This window comes from Manis javanica, chromosome 16 (genome assembly GCF_040802235.1).
Source record: "Manis javanica isolate MJ-LG chromosome 16, MJ_LKY, whole genome shotgun sequence".
Lineage (NCBI taxonomy): Eukaryota > Metazoa > Chordata > Mammalia > Pholidota > Manidae > Manis > Manis javanica.
Genome location: NC_133171.1, coordinates 23,847,626 through 23,864,330, shown reverse-complemented (window position 1 = coordinate 23,864,330; position 16,705 = coordinate 23,847,626). Strand labels below are relative to the sequence as shown.

General features: G+C 40.7%; 1 protein-coding gene across 4 annotated transcripts in view; it reads right to left on the bottom strand.

Moving 5' to 3' along the window:
* The window catches only part of COL12A1 (collagen type XII alpha 1 chain), a 107,795-nt gene that overhangs the window by 68,310 nt on the left and 22,780 nt on the right, over positions 1-16,705 (bottom strand). For 3 of the 4 annotated variants that reach the window (XM_073224700.1, XM_073224701.1, XM_073224699.1), the window contains exons 12-15: positions 15,573-15,845; positions 13,283-13,555; positions 4,941-5,213; positions 46-312 (exon numbers count right to left, since the gene is read on the bottom strand). The exons of the other annotated variant lie outside the window; for it this stretch is intronic. In XM_073224700.1, coding sequence (XP_073080801.1) covers positions 46-312; positions 4,941-5,213; positions 13,283-13,555; positions 15,573-15,845 — 1,086 coding nt within the window. The remainder of the gene's footprint in view (positions 1-45; positions 313-4,940; positions 5,214-13,282; positions 13,556-15,572; positions 15,846-16,705) is intronic. 4 annotated transcript variants of the gene reach the window in all.

Below are 16,705 nucleotides of genomic sequence, written 5' to 3'. Positions count from 1 at the left end.
CTTCAAGATACTCCACACTCTTCCAAAAAAATTACTGTTTTGTACCTGTTGTCCCTGATCCTTGCCGAAGCTTTCCTTCTCCTGCCTTGTAAATCGGGAGAACTGTGATGTCATATGTGGTCTGAGGCTGAAGTCGCTTTAACACTGTTGAGGTGACCGTGGGGGACACTTTTGCAACCATCTGTCTCCCCCCCCTGCGTGGGCGGTGCACCACACGGTAGTTGGCCACTTTCCCAGGGGCTGGCTTCCAGGTAACTCTCATTGTGTTTTCAGTTTCTTCATCTACTTTCAAGACTTTTGAATCTTGGGATACTGTGAAATAGAAAGGAAGATTACGGTATAGAGCATGTTGAAAGAAAATATACATATCTGTTGCCCTTTAATGTGAAAAGACACCATCTGTGGTTTCTTAAATATGTACACAATACTCTCGCTGAATGTTGTGATCTCTCATAAATGCACAATGGCGTGTGGGCCTGACCTCGGTGAGATCACAGTTAGATGTTTTCTCTTTATCTGGTAATCACTAAGAGAGGAAAGTTCATATTGCATGGATTTCCTATCTGCATTCTGGAGACTTTACTAAAGAAAACATCCATTTCCCGAGATAAACTTTAAGAATTTTTATTAGATTTCCATCTCTAAAGAATTTCTGTAGCAATCACGCTGTGGAGGATACTAAAATCCATGAATGCAGGGTCAGAAATACTACTTGGATCTTTGCAGGAAAAGATACAAGAGTGACTAGAGTTACACCATTCTCACAGATGGCCACAAACATGGAAGACTGCACACAAGTGGAAACTCTAACACATAAAAATGTCCCAAGGGCTATAAGGATAAATTGGTATATATACATGGTTTAAAGGAAGCACTGTATGTAAAAAGGAAGTTTGATAGATAATATTATTTATTAAATTACCTTTTACTAATATTTCACAATTATTAATAACTACATCAGAAATAGGTCATGAAACATCCAAAAAGAGCCAGCACATCCCTTTTCTTACACACAGAGTTTATAAGCAGGATCATTTCATTCAATTCAGTCACCTTAGCATCCAAAGGTCGTAAGCATTGTCTATATAAAGAGACTAAGCTGGAGTAAACAGTGGAAAGAATCTTTACAGAGTCTACGGACACAACATTTTCCAGACAGTGGACACTGACAGCACAGGGCAGGGATCCCTGAGAACGAGAAGCAAATGAAAGCGAGCCTTATGACTGCCCAGGCTTATTGTTTGGAGAGTTTCCAGCCCCAATTCAGAGGGAAGAACCCAGATGGAGCCTGGAGATCTCCCTCAATTGTGGAGAAGGTTCCGCAAGTCTGCAGAGTCCAGGCATCTAGAACTTGCAGAGTGCCCTAGAGAAGATAGTGTTGGAGAGGAAAAGTTCCAAAAACCTGCAGGAAGTCCTCCTGGAATCTTCAAGCCAATACTAATGAGTGCATATGCATGTGGAGACTGCTGCCACACCAGGGGAAGAACCACCCAGAAAGAGGAGAGGAAGCAATTCCTGAAGCTCATGCAGGCCAGAATGCTCCCCCCAACCAGAGTAGAAAACCCCCAAGTTCTCATGACAGCATGCGGAGCACTCAGAAAGTTATTGCCCCAGTAATGTACCAAGATAAGCCCTGAAGTTTCCTCTGACCTGCTTCTAACAGAGCCTAGAAGCAAGCTTCTAAAATATCAAGCTGTTTCCAAATAACTTAACTGCATCCCAGAACAAGTTTAAGGATATTTATAAGAATATAAAAACATGTGTAAGAATACAAAAAAAATAACTTTTACAATGTCTGGCATTGAATAAAAATTACCAGGCATGTGAAGAAAGAAACAATGTGACCTAGGAATGGACTGCATGATTCTGTCTCCCCCAAACTCACCTGTGAAGGCCCTCACCTCCAGTGAGATAGTATTTGGAGATGTGACTTTTGGGGTAGTAATTGGGGTGAAATAAGGTCGATGGGCAGGGCCCTAATCTGATGGGACTGGGATCCTTCTAAGAGGGATGCTCCCTCTCTCCCCACACACACAGGTGAGGAAAGGCCACGTGCGGACCGAGCAAGAAGCGGCCATCTGCAAGCCAGGAAGAGCGCCCTCACCGGAAACCGCATTCTGCCAGAACTTGGTCTTGAACTTCCAGACTCCAGAATCATGGGAAAATAAATTTCTGTTGTTTAAGCCACAAGTTGATGGCATTTTGTTATGACATCTGGAGCTAAGACAACCCATAATAAGAAGAATAAATAAGCAGTGGAAACACAACTAGAAAATACTACAGAATTATTTAAAAGGGACACTAAAACAGCTATGATAACCACACTCTATGCAATGATGGGGGAGTAATATTAAGCATGTTAAAGACATAGAACATATAAAAAAGACTCAAATCAAACTCTAGAGACAAAACACAATGTCTAAGATGAAAAAACACAGGAAGGTATTAACAGCAGATTTGAAATTGCAGGAAAAAGAATCAGTGAAGATCAGATGTTGATGACATGACAGTAGAAACTCTCCAAAATGAAGCACAAGAAAAGAGTTGAAAAACCGAACAGCACACCAGTGAGTTGTGTGATTATTTCAAGCAGACTAATATATGTATAATTGGAGTACCCGAAGAGCATGTGATAAATATTGTAAGAAATACCATAATTTCAATGAAAATATTTGAAAAAATAATGGCCCAAACATTTTCAAATTTTGTAAAATTATAAAGCCACAGATTCAAGAAGCTCAATAAACTCTAAGCACAAGAAAAATGAAGAGAACTGTAACAAGGGACATCATAAGCTAACTGCTTAAAATCAGTGATAAAAAGAAAATCTTAAAAGCAACCATATAAACAAAAGAACCATTATGTATACAGGGCAAAGATAAGAATGGTAAAAATAGGTAAAGAAATTCAATATATGGTTATGAATTATGTTTCTGAGAGTTGCAAAAGTATAATTTCAACTGAATAAATTGGTGGCAATTTTTTACGTTAGGGTTTAAAGAAACCAAGAGAATTGTTAGCAAAGTCCATTATTCTCTGGAAATATTACACTAATTCAGATCAGTTGCCTTTTACTATTATCCAGGTAAGTAAGCTATTAAAAGAAAACATATACACTTTTTTTTTCCAAACAAAAAAATGTTAAGACCATATGTGGGGCTTGTGAAAATAGTATGGGAAATAACACTATATAGAAAAAGATCTATCTGGGTTATGGTTAAGAACAGTATATAAAGGAACAATAACAATAATTATTATTATTATTACCAAATGTCACATATATTGAATAAGTTGATGTCTCTAATACTCTTTTAGAAAGGGTTGTGCTGAAGTGTTTACTGACCTTCTGCTTCTCTCTCTTAAGTGTTTATTCTCTGGAACAAAACATTTCTCTCTTATACAAAATTCTCAGACCAATTTTCCACACCTTTAAATTAATCAATTAGTCAAGAAATACTGAGAAGTTCTAAGATGCTCAGCTTCTTAGAGATGAAAAGTTTATTTAGGATTTCTGCTAACATACTTGCTTTTGACTGAAAAATGTCCGTTTTGGAGATTTTCAATGCCAAGTAAATATCTGAAGGCTGTCTTTGGAAGAAGACATGGTGGAGGAGAATTGTTGAAAAGCTTCCTTCGAAATATAGATACTTTTATAATTTCTTAGTCACATGAATTGTATCTATACTTGTAGAAATAAATTTAGCTATTTATGTCAGATCTGGTCTAAATTTATAACATGGCTTCTCTTTAGTAACAAATGAATTTCTGCCAGAAATAGAGGTGAATTTCTGCCAGGTTCTTAAACTAGATGATGTTTCAGACACACGATTTCATTTACTACCATGGAAACCAATCATGTGAGTATCTGAGAAATATGCCTTTTCATATATTTAAATTTCCTATAAGAAGTTGGATTATTTTAGTTTTGACACAAATTTAAGCTTAAGACATATCCAACTGAGTTTTCCAGTGATTTAAAAAAAAAGATGAATTCTTTAGATGACTCAGACCAAAAAATTTTAATTTAAGGACAACTTGAAATCAGGATGTAGGACTTAACTGAAACTGCTCATGGGACTTCCTTCTCTCCTCCCTTGCCAGAAAAACCACTCAATTCATCCACTTCTTTCTAATAAAAGGAAATGCAAGAATCCCCTATTCTTTCCCCATTCCTAAAATCATCCTCCCAAAACAAAAGGAACCATCTTTTCTCCTAAATTCTTAGAAATGCCCATGTTTAACAAATGACTTTCTAGGAAAGTGAATTAAGAAACATTGACACAACTTTCATCAGCCAGCTGGTAATAAATGATGGTAGGTCATTCAAAATTACAAGAAAGAATATTAGTGAGATTAAGGTAAATCTGACCCACCAGAAAATTGAGTGGACTTTTGATTGAACCTTACCAAACACAGTAGGGATAAAGTAAAGAATCTAGGAGTAGTTCTGGGTATAAAATGATCATAGTGTCAATAGCTACCACCATTTACCATCATCTCTGTGACCAGGCACGGTGCTCAGGCTTTGTGCACTGTTCCCTCACTCGCGCCTCGGAGATCTCCAAGAGACGGCTTTCCACAGATTAGGAAATGGGCTCAAAGAGAATTAAGTAAGTTGCCCAAGGTCAAAGAGCTGTAAAGGTGCTGAATTTGCTTTATCTCCATAGTTCCTGATCTTTCACTCGTTGATTTTCTTTCTGGTGATTATTCCAGCAAAAAAGAGACAAATACAGGTAGTAGAAAGAGATTCAGTATTTCAAAATTTGATATGATTTTTAGGCATTAATCAAACCTGAATTCAAACCACATTCTTTACAGGTCCTAATTTTTCAGTCGTCATTTATCATATAAAGAAAACCAAAGGCAAGCGGTGAGTCACTTGAGCTGCTAGTCCTTAGCAGGACCAGCGCACACCCAAGCACGCTGGCCGTGTCACCTACATTCCGTTGTGGCCTCTCCCTGCACGGGCTCTCCTTCTCCACTGCTGTAAGTTGCAAATACCGAGACTCTGTATTTGGTCTCTGGCTGCAGATTCTCTATCACAGTGTGAATTGCATCTCCAGGAAGCCTTTTCTCTCCAGCCTCAACATCGTCATAAAGCGATTTCCATGAGACCCGGTAACCTCGAACCATTCCTGGTGCAGATGTCCAATACGCCCCAATTGAAGTGTTGGTGATATCTTTAGTGACCAAATCCCCAGGTGAGCCACGTTCTAGGAGAGATATTAAAGGAGAATCACTGTTTAATGCCTACTGGATACATAAACATTCCTTCACCCTGGTGAACAACCTGACCTGATGAACTCCAGCTCAATTTGTCTAAAGCTGCCTGTTTCCTCTTTCTTAGCTGTCTGTCCTGCTCTGTCAGGGGAGCAGGTTGATGAAATAAAACTTTGGAATTATGTCTGGTTCCTGCCTATCACTCTGGCACCCACGTAGCCGGCCAGACTGTGAGGTCCCGCGAGACAAGGATGACATCCACATAGAAAGGACTTCATGTCTAAAAAAAATTTCCAAAGGAACATAATGCATCTAACTCCCAATATTTTACATTTCAGTCCACCTTATGACATAGCCCATTGTTCATAAAGATCTTTACTTCTTTACCATCGTCTTTTCCTCTCTGATCCAACAGAAATAACCTCAGTTTCAATGTATGATCTCAACCATCTTGTATCACTTACAGATCTTAATTCCAACAACGATTTTTTTGGTGGAAAATACTTGTAGTTAACAAAGTAGAAGAGCAAACTTTCAATATAGCTTAACCCTAGTGAAACAAAAAACCACCAATCCTTCTGGAAAACTTAAAAGCGATTAGTCATCAAAATAAAACACACCACTTGTTCTAGCTGACTAAAAATGTCTGCTACTAAATTTTGGCTCTTTGATTCCAAAAAAACAATAAAATTGTACAACCAAAATGGAAAAATGTGGAAACCTCAACTTAATAGGAGGCACAGATGTCTCCCAATAAAACCCTCACTTTCCATAACTTAAATGTAAGATAATTATACAGGTCACTTTACACTGGCTGTCTTAACCAGGGTTTATGCCACAGGATGACATAAATATAAAACTGTCTGCTTCTACAGCATACATTTGACCAGTAATTGTTGTCTATTCAAACAAATGATACATGATGCTATTACAAGAGTTTGGAAAGCTATTATTTCACTTGAAACAAAGAGTAAAAATGAGCATCTTAAAAATACTCATAATTAAACAATGACATAAATAATGAAAAAGAAATCTGGGTGGACAAAAACCTATCATATTTTAGAATATCATAATCTAGAATTAGAGGGAATCAAATTTATAATTTAAATAAAACAAGAGCTGAGCGTCCTATCAGATCCCAAGCCCAAATGGAAAACCCAACTCCATGAGAAATAACGTTAACTGCTGACAGGACATCTCGTCTCCGGAGGGAAATTAGGTGCGCAATTCACTGCAATCAAAAACACTTTTTCAAGAACAAACTGTCATTTTTTTTTGCCCTCAGTACTTGAGGCTGATTCTCACCTGAAGGTCTTTAACTGTATTTGCTACTTAAATGGCGCACATCTTTACAATTTCTCTACTTACAGAAATACAAACAAACAGCTTGTTTTTTTGATTTGGTTGTTTTGTTTGTTCGTGTTTCTCATTTTGTTTTGATCATCTATATTCCAACAACTGGTCTCTAAGTTTTAAATGTATGGCACATATTTCCTATGTGCCTCTTCTACTAAATTTCCTAATGTGCAGTTAGGAACAGTTGTTGTGAAAGAATTGTGCTTGAAAGCAACATTGAACTTAAATGAGCTAAAAAACTGCATTAATAACATTTTAAAAAGCATAAGACAGAGTTTTAGCTAGAACATGGGGATTGTCTTCCGGATCAGCGCTGCAGTACTTCATAAACAAATGTCAGCTGCTAGTTTCCCTCAAGGTTGTGCTACTCAGCCTGTTGGCCTACCTACTTTCTTCAGCACCGATTTGTGACATTATTTATTTCCATGACAACAGACATCAAACTCACAAACACAGGCTGATAATTTCAGTGTGAGAAAATAATAGGAAGATAATTGTGGTTGAAGCAAAAATACATTCATAAAGACATTTCTGGGCTACACACGAAGGAGCCCAGATTACTAGGCATGTCTTCCTGTGGAATTTAATCAACTACTCTAACCCTCTCAGGAGCTGTAAAGCTAGAACACAATACTAGTAAAATTGCAATACACACCTTTGCAAGGTTTATTAATGTCCTGAAAAGAAACTATAAAGGCACTTTTTAAGATATAAATGAATTACTAACTAGAAAATATTTCTGAGTTCTAATTAATGGCCTGACAACACAAGTAATGACAACACAAACTTCTTAATTAGGAAGAAAAGGTCCTCAAAAAATTATAGTTGCTGCCAGTATCATAAAGGCATTATTTACAGGCACTGCATTGTGACACTCTGCATCAGTGACAAGAAATATGGAATCCAAAGAAAGAGGATGCCTCAACCAGGAGCCCATATGGAAAAGATTGGCTGCTTCAATGGGCTTCGCAGAGGCCAGTCCATCAGTTTCATAAGAATATTCCTGAATATTAAGTTTATACTGTTATCAAACATAGTGATAAACTTTTTCCTCAAAAAAGGAGGAGGGTTGGGTATTCTAGCTGTTATAGGACAACCCAGAATTTTGAGAATATGATATACTCATGACAAGTAAATTTTATCAGACCTGTAATCCTTGACATTTTTAAAAATGGAATCTCAGTTTGGCATAATACTGGATTACAAAAAAATGAAGCAACTGGACTTTCCCCAGTGATATAACCGGCATGTTGCCCGGCGGCCGTGCTGACCTTGGACAAGCTGCGCAACTGGCTGAGCAGGCGGCCTGCAGGCGCCGTCGCCCTTGGGGCTCTGGGGCGCTCAGCAGCAAAGCCACTGGACTGGACTGGAGCAGATACATGGGATCACCGGGCGCCGGAGGCCAGGCCAGGCCTCAGTGAAACTGGACTTCCTGGAGGCCTGCCTAGGTACTGAAGCGTCCCCAGACCCTTTAAAATCTCCTCTGTGATGCCAATTCCTCCACAGTCCCTTATTCTTTGCTCATTTCTTTCTTTTTATTTACTTGGAAGGTGTCCATGGTCAGTGTGGGAAGGTTGCTCATACTTGCTTTCACTCTGAACTGGGCCCTGCACAGAACGACAGGTGTGGTGAAAGCACACGGGCCAGGCTAGCCGGACCCCGGGACCCCGGGAAGTGCTGCCTGGTGGTCTGTGCAGTATGGGGCCCTGGCGTGGGCAGAAAGTCACCCTTTAGGCAGTGGGATGAGCTCAAGACTGACCCTCAGGGAACTGGGAAGTGGAAGCTTCTCATCACATCCTTTCCATCCCATAAAACGATGGGACGCCCGCATCTCTCTCCTCTCCATCCTGTCTCAAAAGAAAATGGTTCTCAACACGTGCCTCTCATCCAAGAGTTGATGACATTTTCCTGAGAACAAGGGTCAACCCAAGTGCTACCTAGCCAAGCATTTGCTTTGGTTTAACATTTCAGGCTTTGTCCTGAAACTAGAGACGGTCAGACATGAAGAGTAATTACAGGAAGAAATTACTTAGCTTGGTTTGGTTAGATTGGGTCTGTGAGAGACTCTGTTTTTAGAGTGGGATGGATGAGGACAGAGAAAGGAATAAGAAAGGGAAGATGTCAGAAACCAGGCTCTTTCCAGGAAATATTACTGTTCCTCAAAAGGGGAAGGCACAGAAATGGCGCCGTGAACAGAAACAAGCTCCTAGGAGACCTCTTTTTGCCCCTTGGCAACGACCTGCCCGAATCAGGAGCTGCTTCTGCTCTAGCAGAGCCCTCCTTGCGTCCGTCATCTCCCTCTGCCCCGAGACTTAACAAATCTGTTTCTGAAGCTTTGGTTTGTCTAGGTTTCTTACCTAAGTAGTGCTACTTTAAATAATACTTAATCTTATGGTACTTGTTTTCTGCCATTCTGAACTATCTGTATACTTTGTATATTCATTTTATCTCTGGTAATAGAACTTCTGGCAATTGTTTCGAACATGTCACCTTCTATAATGACGGTATCTGCCTTCATCTGTATTCCTTTGATTCCTTCTCAATAGCTTTCCATGCCCTTTATTCTGTCCAGCACAGCATCAGCCCTAGTGTGGGGAACAGCAGTGCTTTCCGTATAAATTTAATCACATAAAAGTCATTGGTTTTTTGAAATGTTGATACTTAGCATCTCTGCTCTGGTTATAAAATATATTCACATATGTTAGAAAGGCATTTTTCTTGCGCCTGCTTGCACGCTTCTCTGCTGCTGTGGGAAAACAGGTGTCTTTCTCATGATCTGACCATCCGCAAGGGGTTGATGTCTACTTTTTTCCACACACAAGGCCAAAGAACAAATTCCCCCATTTAAGTAACTTTCCTACTTTTCTTACCCCTTTTCCATTCGCTTTCTGAAAAGCGAATCATCATCCAATTCAAACATAATTATAACACAAATTAGCCAATGACGATAACTGAAAAATTAATCATGATGAAATGAAACGGTATTTCACCTTATAGACTGTTCCAGTTAGCTTTCATCGGGTTTCGAATACCACTTTCAAAAATAGAAGCTAAATTGAAAACGCAATGCACACTCTCCCCAAAATCAATTTGTCTTTTCTGTTAGAACTCAACTCACAAGTCATCTCACTTTCCACAACCGAATACAGAAGACCTGCTTCTGGATAATGTTCCTGGGGAAACACACTTGATTTACAACCAATGAGTTAGAGCCACCATTTAAAGAGACAAAGTTCACTATTGATAAGTTAACTTAATTACTTCAAGCAATATAGTTGCTAAAAACCTCTTAACAATTAAATCACCCTTCAACCTCAAAGCCTGTGTGAAACTTCTCCCATAATTGTTACCTCCCTGATTTGAGTTAGATTTTTCTCTGATGAGCCATTAATTCACAGAAAAGGAAATAGGAATTACTGTTTGGTGATTGCTAAAGCTCCCTGGAAATGTCAGTTTTTATACTCAGAATGTATGATTTTTCAATTTATGAGACAACAGTAAATGCAGTTAAACATAGAGGCCTTATTTAGTCCATCTTGGAGAAGCCCCAACTCACTCAACATCATAAAGAATTCCTGGGATGTGCTAAAAACCTCATTGTACCAAAATGTCAGCTGAGTTAGCTTAGTTTGATGTACAGGAAGCCATTCATGTCTGGGACATTGGCAGTTTGCTATAGCAACCCCAAAACAAAGGAAATTCTGAAAAGTCATTCTTTCCATAGCCAAAAACAACACTCAAAAATAAAAAGAGCCATATTATTCCCAAACTGAAATCTTCATTCATTTGTGGTAAATCTCTGAATTAAAATGATTCATTTCAAGGTTTATAAGAGCAGGGTTTCCTCTCCCTAAACACTAACAGTGGCCACAAAAATTTCTATCAAGACTGAAAGTGCGTTTATATGTACAGAAGTGTTTTAGTAATTACATTAAATCTACTTGAACAGTAACAACAGGAGAAAAGAAACAATGTAAACCAGGCCTAACAGTGTGTGCTCAGGACTCCTTGGAAGTTTGGGTGGGAAACAGCACTAAACTCTGCCTTTGTGATTTTATTTCGTACAACAGTAGTGCAACCCATGGACTTCCCAGCATCAATACTAATATATCTCTTCCAGTAATAGGGGAATTCTCTGATCACTGGCTACATTTCAAAGAAGCATTAGTTAACAGATTCAAGTTAGAGGGTTGCACACCCCATGAAATACTTTTTTAAATATTTCTGAATTTAATAGAACGCATTTAAGCAATCTATAAGGTTTTCAACCTACACAATGCTCTTGCAGGCTGAGCCATGTGTCTGGATGGAACAAACATTCCTTCAAAGTCTGTTCTTACCACCTCCTCTCCCAAGAGAAAAACAGATTAGAAAAACAGCAGCCCTCAGAAGCAGTTGGCTGGCTCTGTTTCTGGGCGTTCCATTCCCTGCACTTACCATCATATCCTGTGCCTGTATATGGTGTGTGGATTTGGCTGAGTTAATATAATAAAATGAAATGGAATAACCAGGGGCAGAAGTCAACTATTATTTTAATTTAGCCACAACTATGCTTCACATATTTGTTAAGTTTACCACACATAATGCACTGGGATAAATATGTCAACAAAATCTCACGGGTGGCATTCTATGTAATCCTTCACTGTAGAAAAGAGCTTCGGTGTAAATGGAAAAAAACATTTATATTACACTCCAGTTATAAGTTAACCATACTTTTAGTAAAATTGAAAATCATCTAGTTTTCCTCCTTCTCAGGAAATGGGGGACAATAATTTTTAGAATTTATTTTACTGCATGTGAATCTCCCTTAGAGACAATTTCTGATCAAACATGTGTGTGTGTACCCCTTGGACAAAGCTATAGAATTATGAAAAATTTAGCTATCAACTGGCCTAGAAAGATCTCAGTCCAATAGGGTGTGTTTGCTGCTAAATTAAAATGTATACTTTGTTTTCTAAAGATTGTTCATATATTATTCTTAGCAAAAATGCCTTAATTTTTAGAATCAAGAAGATTTTGACTGAGTGTGAATATGTTTTTTTAAAGTAAGAAAATACAGAATATCAGAGCATTAGGAGGTACTAACAGAAGTAAACTATTAAATCATCTCCAAGACATTCCTTCTAAGGGAGAAATTTTCACCAATATAAATAATCAACAGCTATTTTGTAAAAAATTAAAGCTCAAAAGTTTACCCTTAAAATAACCCTGTGAACAATCTATGTTGGAAGCCTACAGAGAGCATATGAGAAAAAAACTTCAAAAGGTAAAAAGAAAAGGGCAAACTTTTCAGGAATTATAAAGAAATAAAGATCACATGCTTTTATTATTTAGATTATGTCTCTGTAATTAAGACAATTTCTGTTTCTACTTGTATTTTTAAAACTTCAGTATAGCTGATCACTATGTCAGCAATACTTACAGAAACTGGATATTTTAGGCATCAGTACTGAAGCTAATGCTGTTTCTTCTTGATGAGTTTTGTATACATATAATATTTAACAGTTCCCAAAACATTTAACTTACACTCTCCCATTCGGTCCCCACCATAAGTCCGGGAGGAAGGGGGCCCGTGATTGCCCCCTTTTTACGGATGGGTAAACTAAGGCCTGGAGAGCGAAGGGCCTGCCTCAAGGTCACCTGGTCGAGCAGCCAAACCGGGGCCCGGCAACCAGTACCAGTCTTTCATTAAATACACTTCCAAAAATAAACTTCAGTGGACCACTGGAATTAAACTCTCGACCACTGTCGGAGATAGAAATTTCATTAGATAGTTTCCTGTTAATTTCTTTTAACTTGACTAAGTCTTTAAGTTTTCATCAAAACTGCCCTTGTGGGGCCTCACCACTGCTGATCACAACATGTATCCCCCAAACTCCTGAGCTTCCAAATTCAGTGGATATTTGCCTTAATATCACTGAGCCTTCACAGCACAAAGGAGGACGCAGACCTGTTCTGTTCCCGTAATCAGTGTCAGCCAGTCACATGGAGGACGGCGTGACCCAGAGAAAGCAGGTGCACCCCGTGGGTTCTGACTCCACACCCTGCCACCCACAGGTGCGTCTCCCCCAAGCTGCAATCCCAACTCCTCGCGGCTAACGCAAATGTGCCTTTTCTCTCTCCTATGCAACTTCCTGCGTCCACGCGGTGACGGCCACCAAGCTGCCCCTGGGTGTCAGCAGCTCCCGGGAACTGAGAAGCCCTCCGACAGCCGCCCCAGCCACCCCAGCCTTGCCCACGGTTCCTACTAAGCATTGCATCAACTTCGAGCCCAGAACTGAATCTTAGAAGCCATGTAGGAAACCAGCAGAAGCTGGGGTTTTGCTTCTCCTGAAGCTGTTCCAGATGCTTCCGTGCACGGGGAACGCAAAGCCACCGAGGAGGCAGACGAGGCCCCTGTCTGCACCCCCGACCCGCAGGGCTCCCGCGGCCCCTCCCCGCTCACGCCGCACCCCTGCGCGGCGGCCACCAAGCCACGGCCGCCCAGGCACACGGCTGCGGCCTCATTGGGCACCAGCTCCCGGTACGCCTCGCCCTGATCAGGCTTGACTTTTTCAGCTGCTTACATTCTACCTCTCTGAGGAAGAGGCGGTTTGTTCAGTACACATTCCATTTAAGAGAAAGAATTGTGCGTTTCTAGGCTTCAGCTTCTTGAATGCCATCACAGACAAGCTCAGGGGTTTCTGTGCAACAGGACAGTAATTACCTTCAAGCGTGGCTCCTTCTCCAAAGAGGACATCTCCGGCCCCGGACGCGTACAGGGCCGTCACAGACAGCGAGTACCGCGTCCCCTCCCGCAGCCCTCTCAGCAGGGTGCTGGTCGCGTCGCCCCTCACAGTGGCCTCCTGGGCCTCACCCCCTGCCGCGGGGCTGTACGAGACGAGATACTGCCGCACTTTCCCTGGTGCCTCGCCCCAAGACAGCTTCAGAGTTGAGGTTGTGGGGTCGGAAACTCTTAAGTCTCTTGGGCTCCCTCTAACTTCATTTAAAAACAAAACAAAACAAAAGCATCGAGATTCATTATTTAATTAAATGACTTGGAAAATGCATTATTGCTTTGTGTGGTGAGTGTGTGTGTGTGTGTGTGTGGTGTGTGTGTATGTGTGTGGTGTGTGTGGTGTGTGTGTGTGTATGTGTGTGATGTGTGTGTGGTGTGTGTGGTGTGTGTGTGTATGCGCGTGGTGTGTGTGTGTTTGTGGTGTGTGTGGTGTGTGTGGGATGTGTGTGTGTATGTGTGTGGTGTGTGTGGTGTGTGTCGGATGTGTGTGTATGCGTGTGGTGTGTGTGTGTGGTATGTGTGGGATGTGTGTGTATGTGTGTGGTGTGTGTGTGGTGTGTGTGTATGCGTGTGGTGTGTGGTGTGTGTGTGTATGCGTGTGATGTGTGTGTGTGTGGTGTGTGTGTATGCGTGTGGTGTGTGTGTGTGTGTGTGTGTGTGTATGCGTGTGGTGTGTGTGTGTGTGTGTGTGTGTGTGTGTGTATTACCATCTGGGTGAGAGTTTGGCAGTTCTAACTACCAACTGGCCAAGAGAACTTAAGCATTTCCAAACCAGGCCTTACTTGTAGTGGAAATAAAGCAAAAGACCCCCAGTTCCTCCCCTGCATTCACACAGGTTAAAATCGTTCATGTTGGAATCTTTCGTGTAAAAAACTACAGTATGTTCCCTAAAAGAGAGGCACAGCCCTACAAGCTGCACATGCAGTGTGGGTTTTAACTGCTTAGGAAACCTTCAGTGAAAAGGGTTTACTGGTGTGATGCTGTGAACATCGACATGTAGCAGCCAGGAGAAACACAATGTGATCAAAGCACTAAGTGGCAAAATGATGCTGTCCCTAGAAAAAGTGTAAGAGAGGACACAGCCCACATGAGGCCTCACATGGGGTGAACCCCAGGGACTGCCCAGCGCCTGGCCACCGTGATGTTTGGCATGTTCTGACTTCCCTGGGAGTGCGGCCATATGGTCCCCACAACACTCTCCAGGACACACAACACCCAGACGCTTTACTCCAGGAAACAATGACGGAGGGTCCCTGGGTAATTTCATGGTGCTTAGAACAGAGAGCCTAGATCCCTGCCTAGAAAGGGAAAATGGGGAGTCGTGGCTGCCAGAGGGGCCAGGACAAGAAAGCAGGGGAAAGAGGGGCGTCTCTGCAGGGAAGGCCCCTTGGCTGGGCTGCACACGGAGGAAGCAGTGACCCATGTCAGCCAGGCTGGAGGCGGCCTGCCCTGTGGGCGTGTGCAGAAGGGCAGGAAGCCCACAGACAGATCCACGCTTGTGGCAACATGATCTGAGCTATTATTCAGTCTCCTGAGCCTTGATTTCCTTAAAAAACTAGGATGATTCAACTCCACATTTATGTATTCTATGCAGGGATTAAATGAGATAATATATCTCATTTGCACAGAAAAGCTCTTTGCACAGAACCTGACACAAACAGGTGCTCAATAACTGCTCATTATTACTAACATTTTTTTTTACCTTAAAGATGGGGAGTAAAATGAAAATTATGAATGCCCAATTTTTCTTAATGAAATAATATAGTAAACATTATATAGAGTATGCAACAAATAGCATACTCTACCCTGAGGGCTTAACCATCCCTTTTAAATAAAAACAGGTGAGTATTTTTAAATTTTCCTAAAGAAATAATATATAATCTATTTTGATGATGCAGAGCGGTTTTCCTTTTTAATTCCTAGTATCCTTCAATTTATATTAGAACACATAATAGTATTATTTTTAAAGACTATTTTCCATGTCATAGCATTCTAGTCCTACTGACACGAAGGAGGGCTGTCATGAGTAAGCCAGAAACGTGAGTAATTCAAATTGAGTAAAATTTGAGTCACTCCAGTCTAAACAGGCTGCAGCCCAAGATACTCAGATAAGTGAGATGAAGCGTCTGGTGGCTTGTAGTACCTGGGTCGTGGCCCAGAGCTTCCCCTGCGGCCTAAGATTTTGGTTGTTACCAAATGGCCAGCATATTTCCTCTACCTTCTTCAGTGGCTGCGGTGCCAGTCAGCGGAGAGCCAGGTCCTGAGAGGTATTCAGGGATCACCGAGACCTCATATTTGGTGTCTGGTGTCAGGTTCTCCAGCGTCCGCCTCCTCTGATTGGCTGGGGTGGTGACATCTTTGCTTTCTCCACCAGCAGCTGGTCTGTAGGTAACTCGGTACCTTAACACTCGCCCTGGAGCTTGAGTCCAGGTAATTTTAAAGCTGTCTGTTGTCTCGTCTGTCACCTTTAGGTTTCGAGGTGCTCCTTTTACTGAAATTTAAAAAAAATTTTTGATTTTATCTGAAAAACACAAAACTAGCTTTTGATCGCTAAATGATAGCATTTCTCTAAACAAATCCACGAGCAGTTTTCTGACAAACATCCTGGTTACTGCATTTATTTAGCCAGATACTAACTAGATTCTGAAAGAGAAACAAATACCAGAAAGAGGCTATGTACAGTTAACTTTTTAATCAAATAAAGAGTGATATAATAGTAAACTTTTAAAATCATTAGTAGTCCATTAAATGGAAAAATTGTATTGACATAAAACTTAAGAATAAAAACAACTGGTTTCTTCAAATCTAAGTAAACAAAGCTTCCACACTTCCTAGATTTTTCTCAGACAGGTAGAAAAATGATAAAAACAACCATTCCTGCCCTATCTCCCCACCTGAATACACTGTCTTCTCCAGTCAGTCTCACAACTAACTTTTTTATCTATACAGTCATCTGACTTGGAGAATAATTAGACCATACATGTTGAGACCTAACACATTATCGGCACTTAACAAATGCTAACTGGATCTAAATGTTGAGGTTAAACTGCAGTGTGGGTAACAGCCAAAGACTCACAGTCTTAAATGAAATTTTCATGAAACCCAAGTAAGAGCCTTGTTTGACTTTCTGGTTAGTAAACATGCTTAAAGGACCAATTTATTTAAGGGGCAAATTGTCCATATGGACAACACAGTCAGGAAAGATCTAAAGGTGCCTGCACACACCTTACATACAATGAGAAGTTTGCCTAAACATCTAACCCAGCAATAGGTCACTCCTGGGTGGAAGGAAGTATGTCTCTCAAGAAAAGAAACAAATGACACCTGGCAGACTTACACCCGAGGTTCATT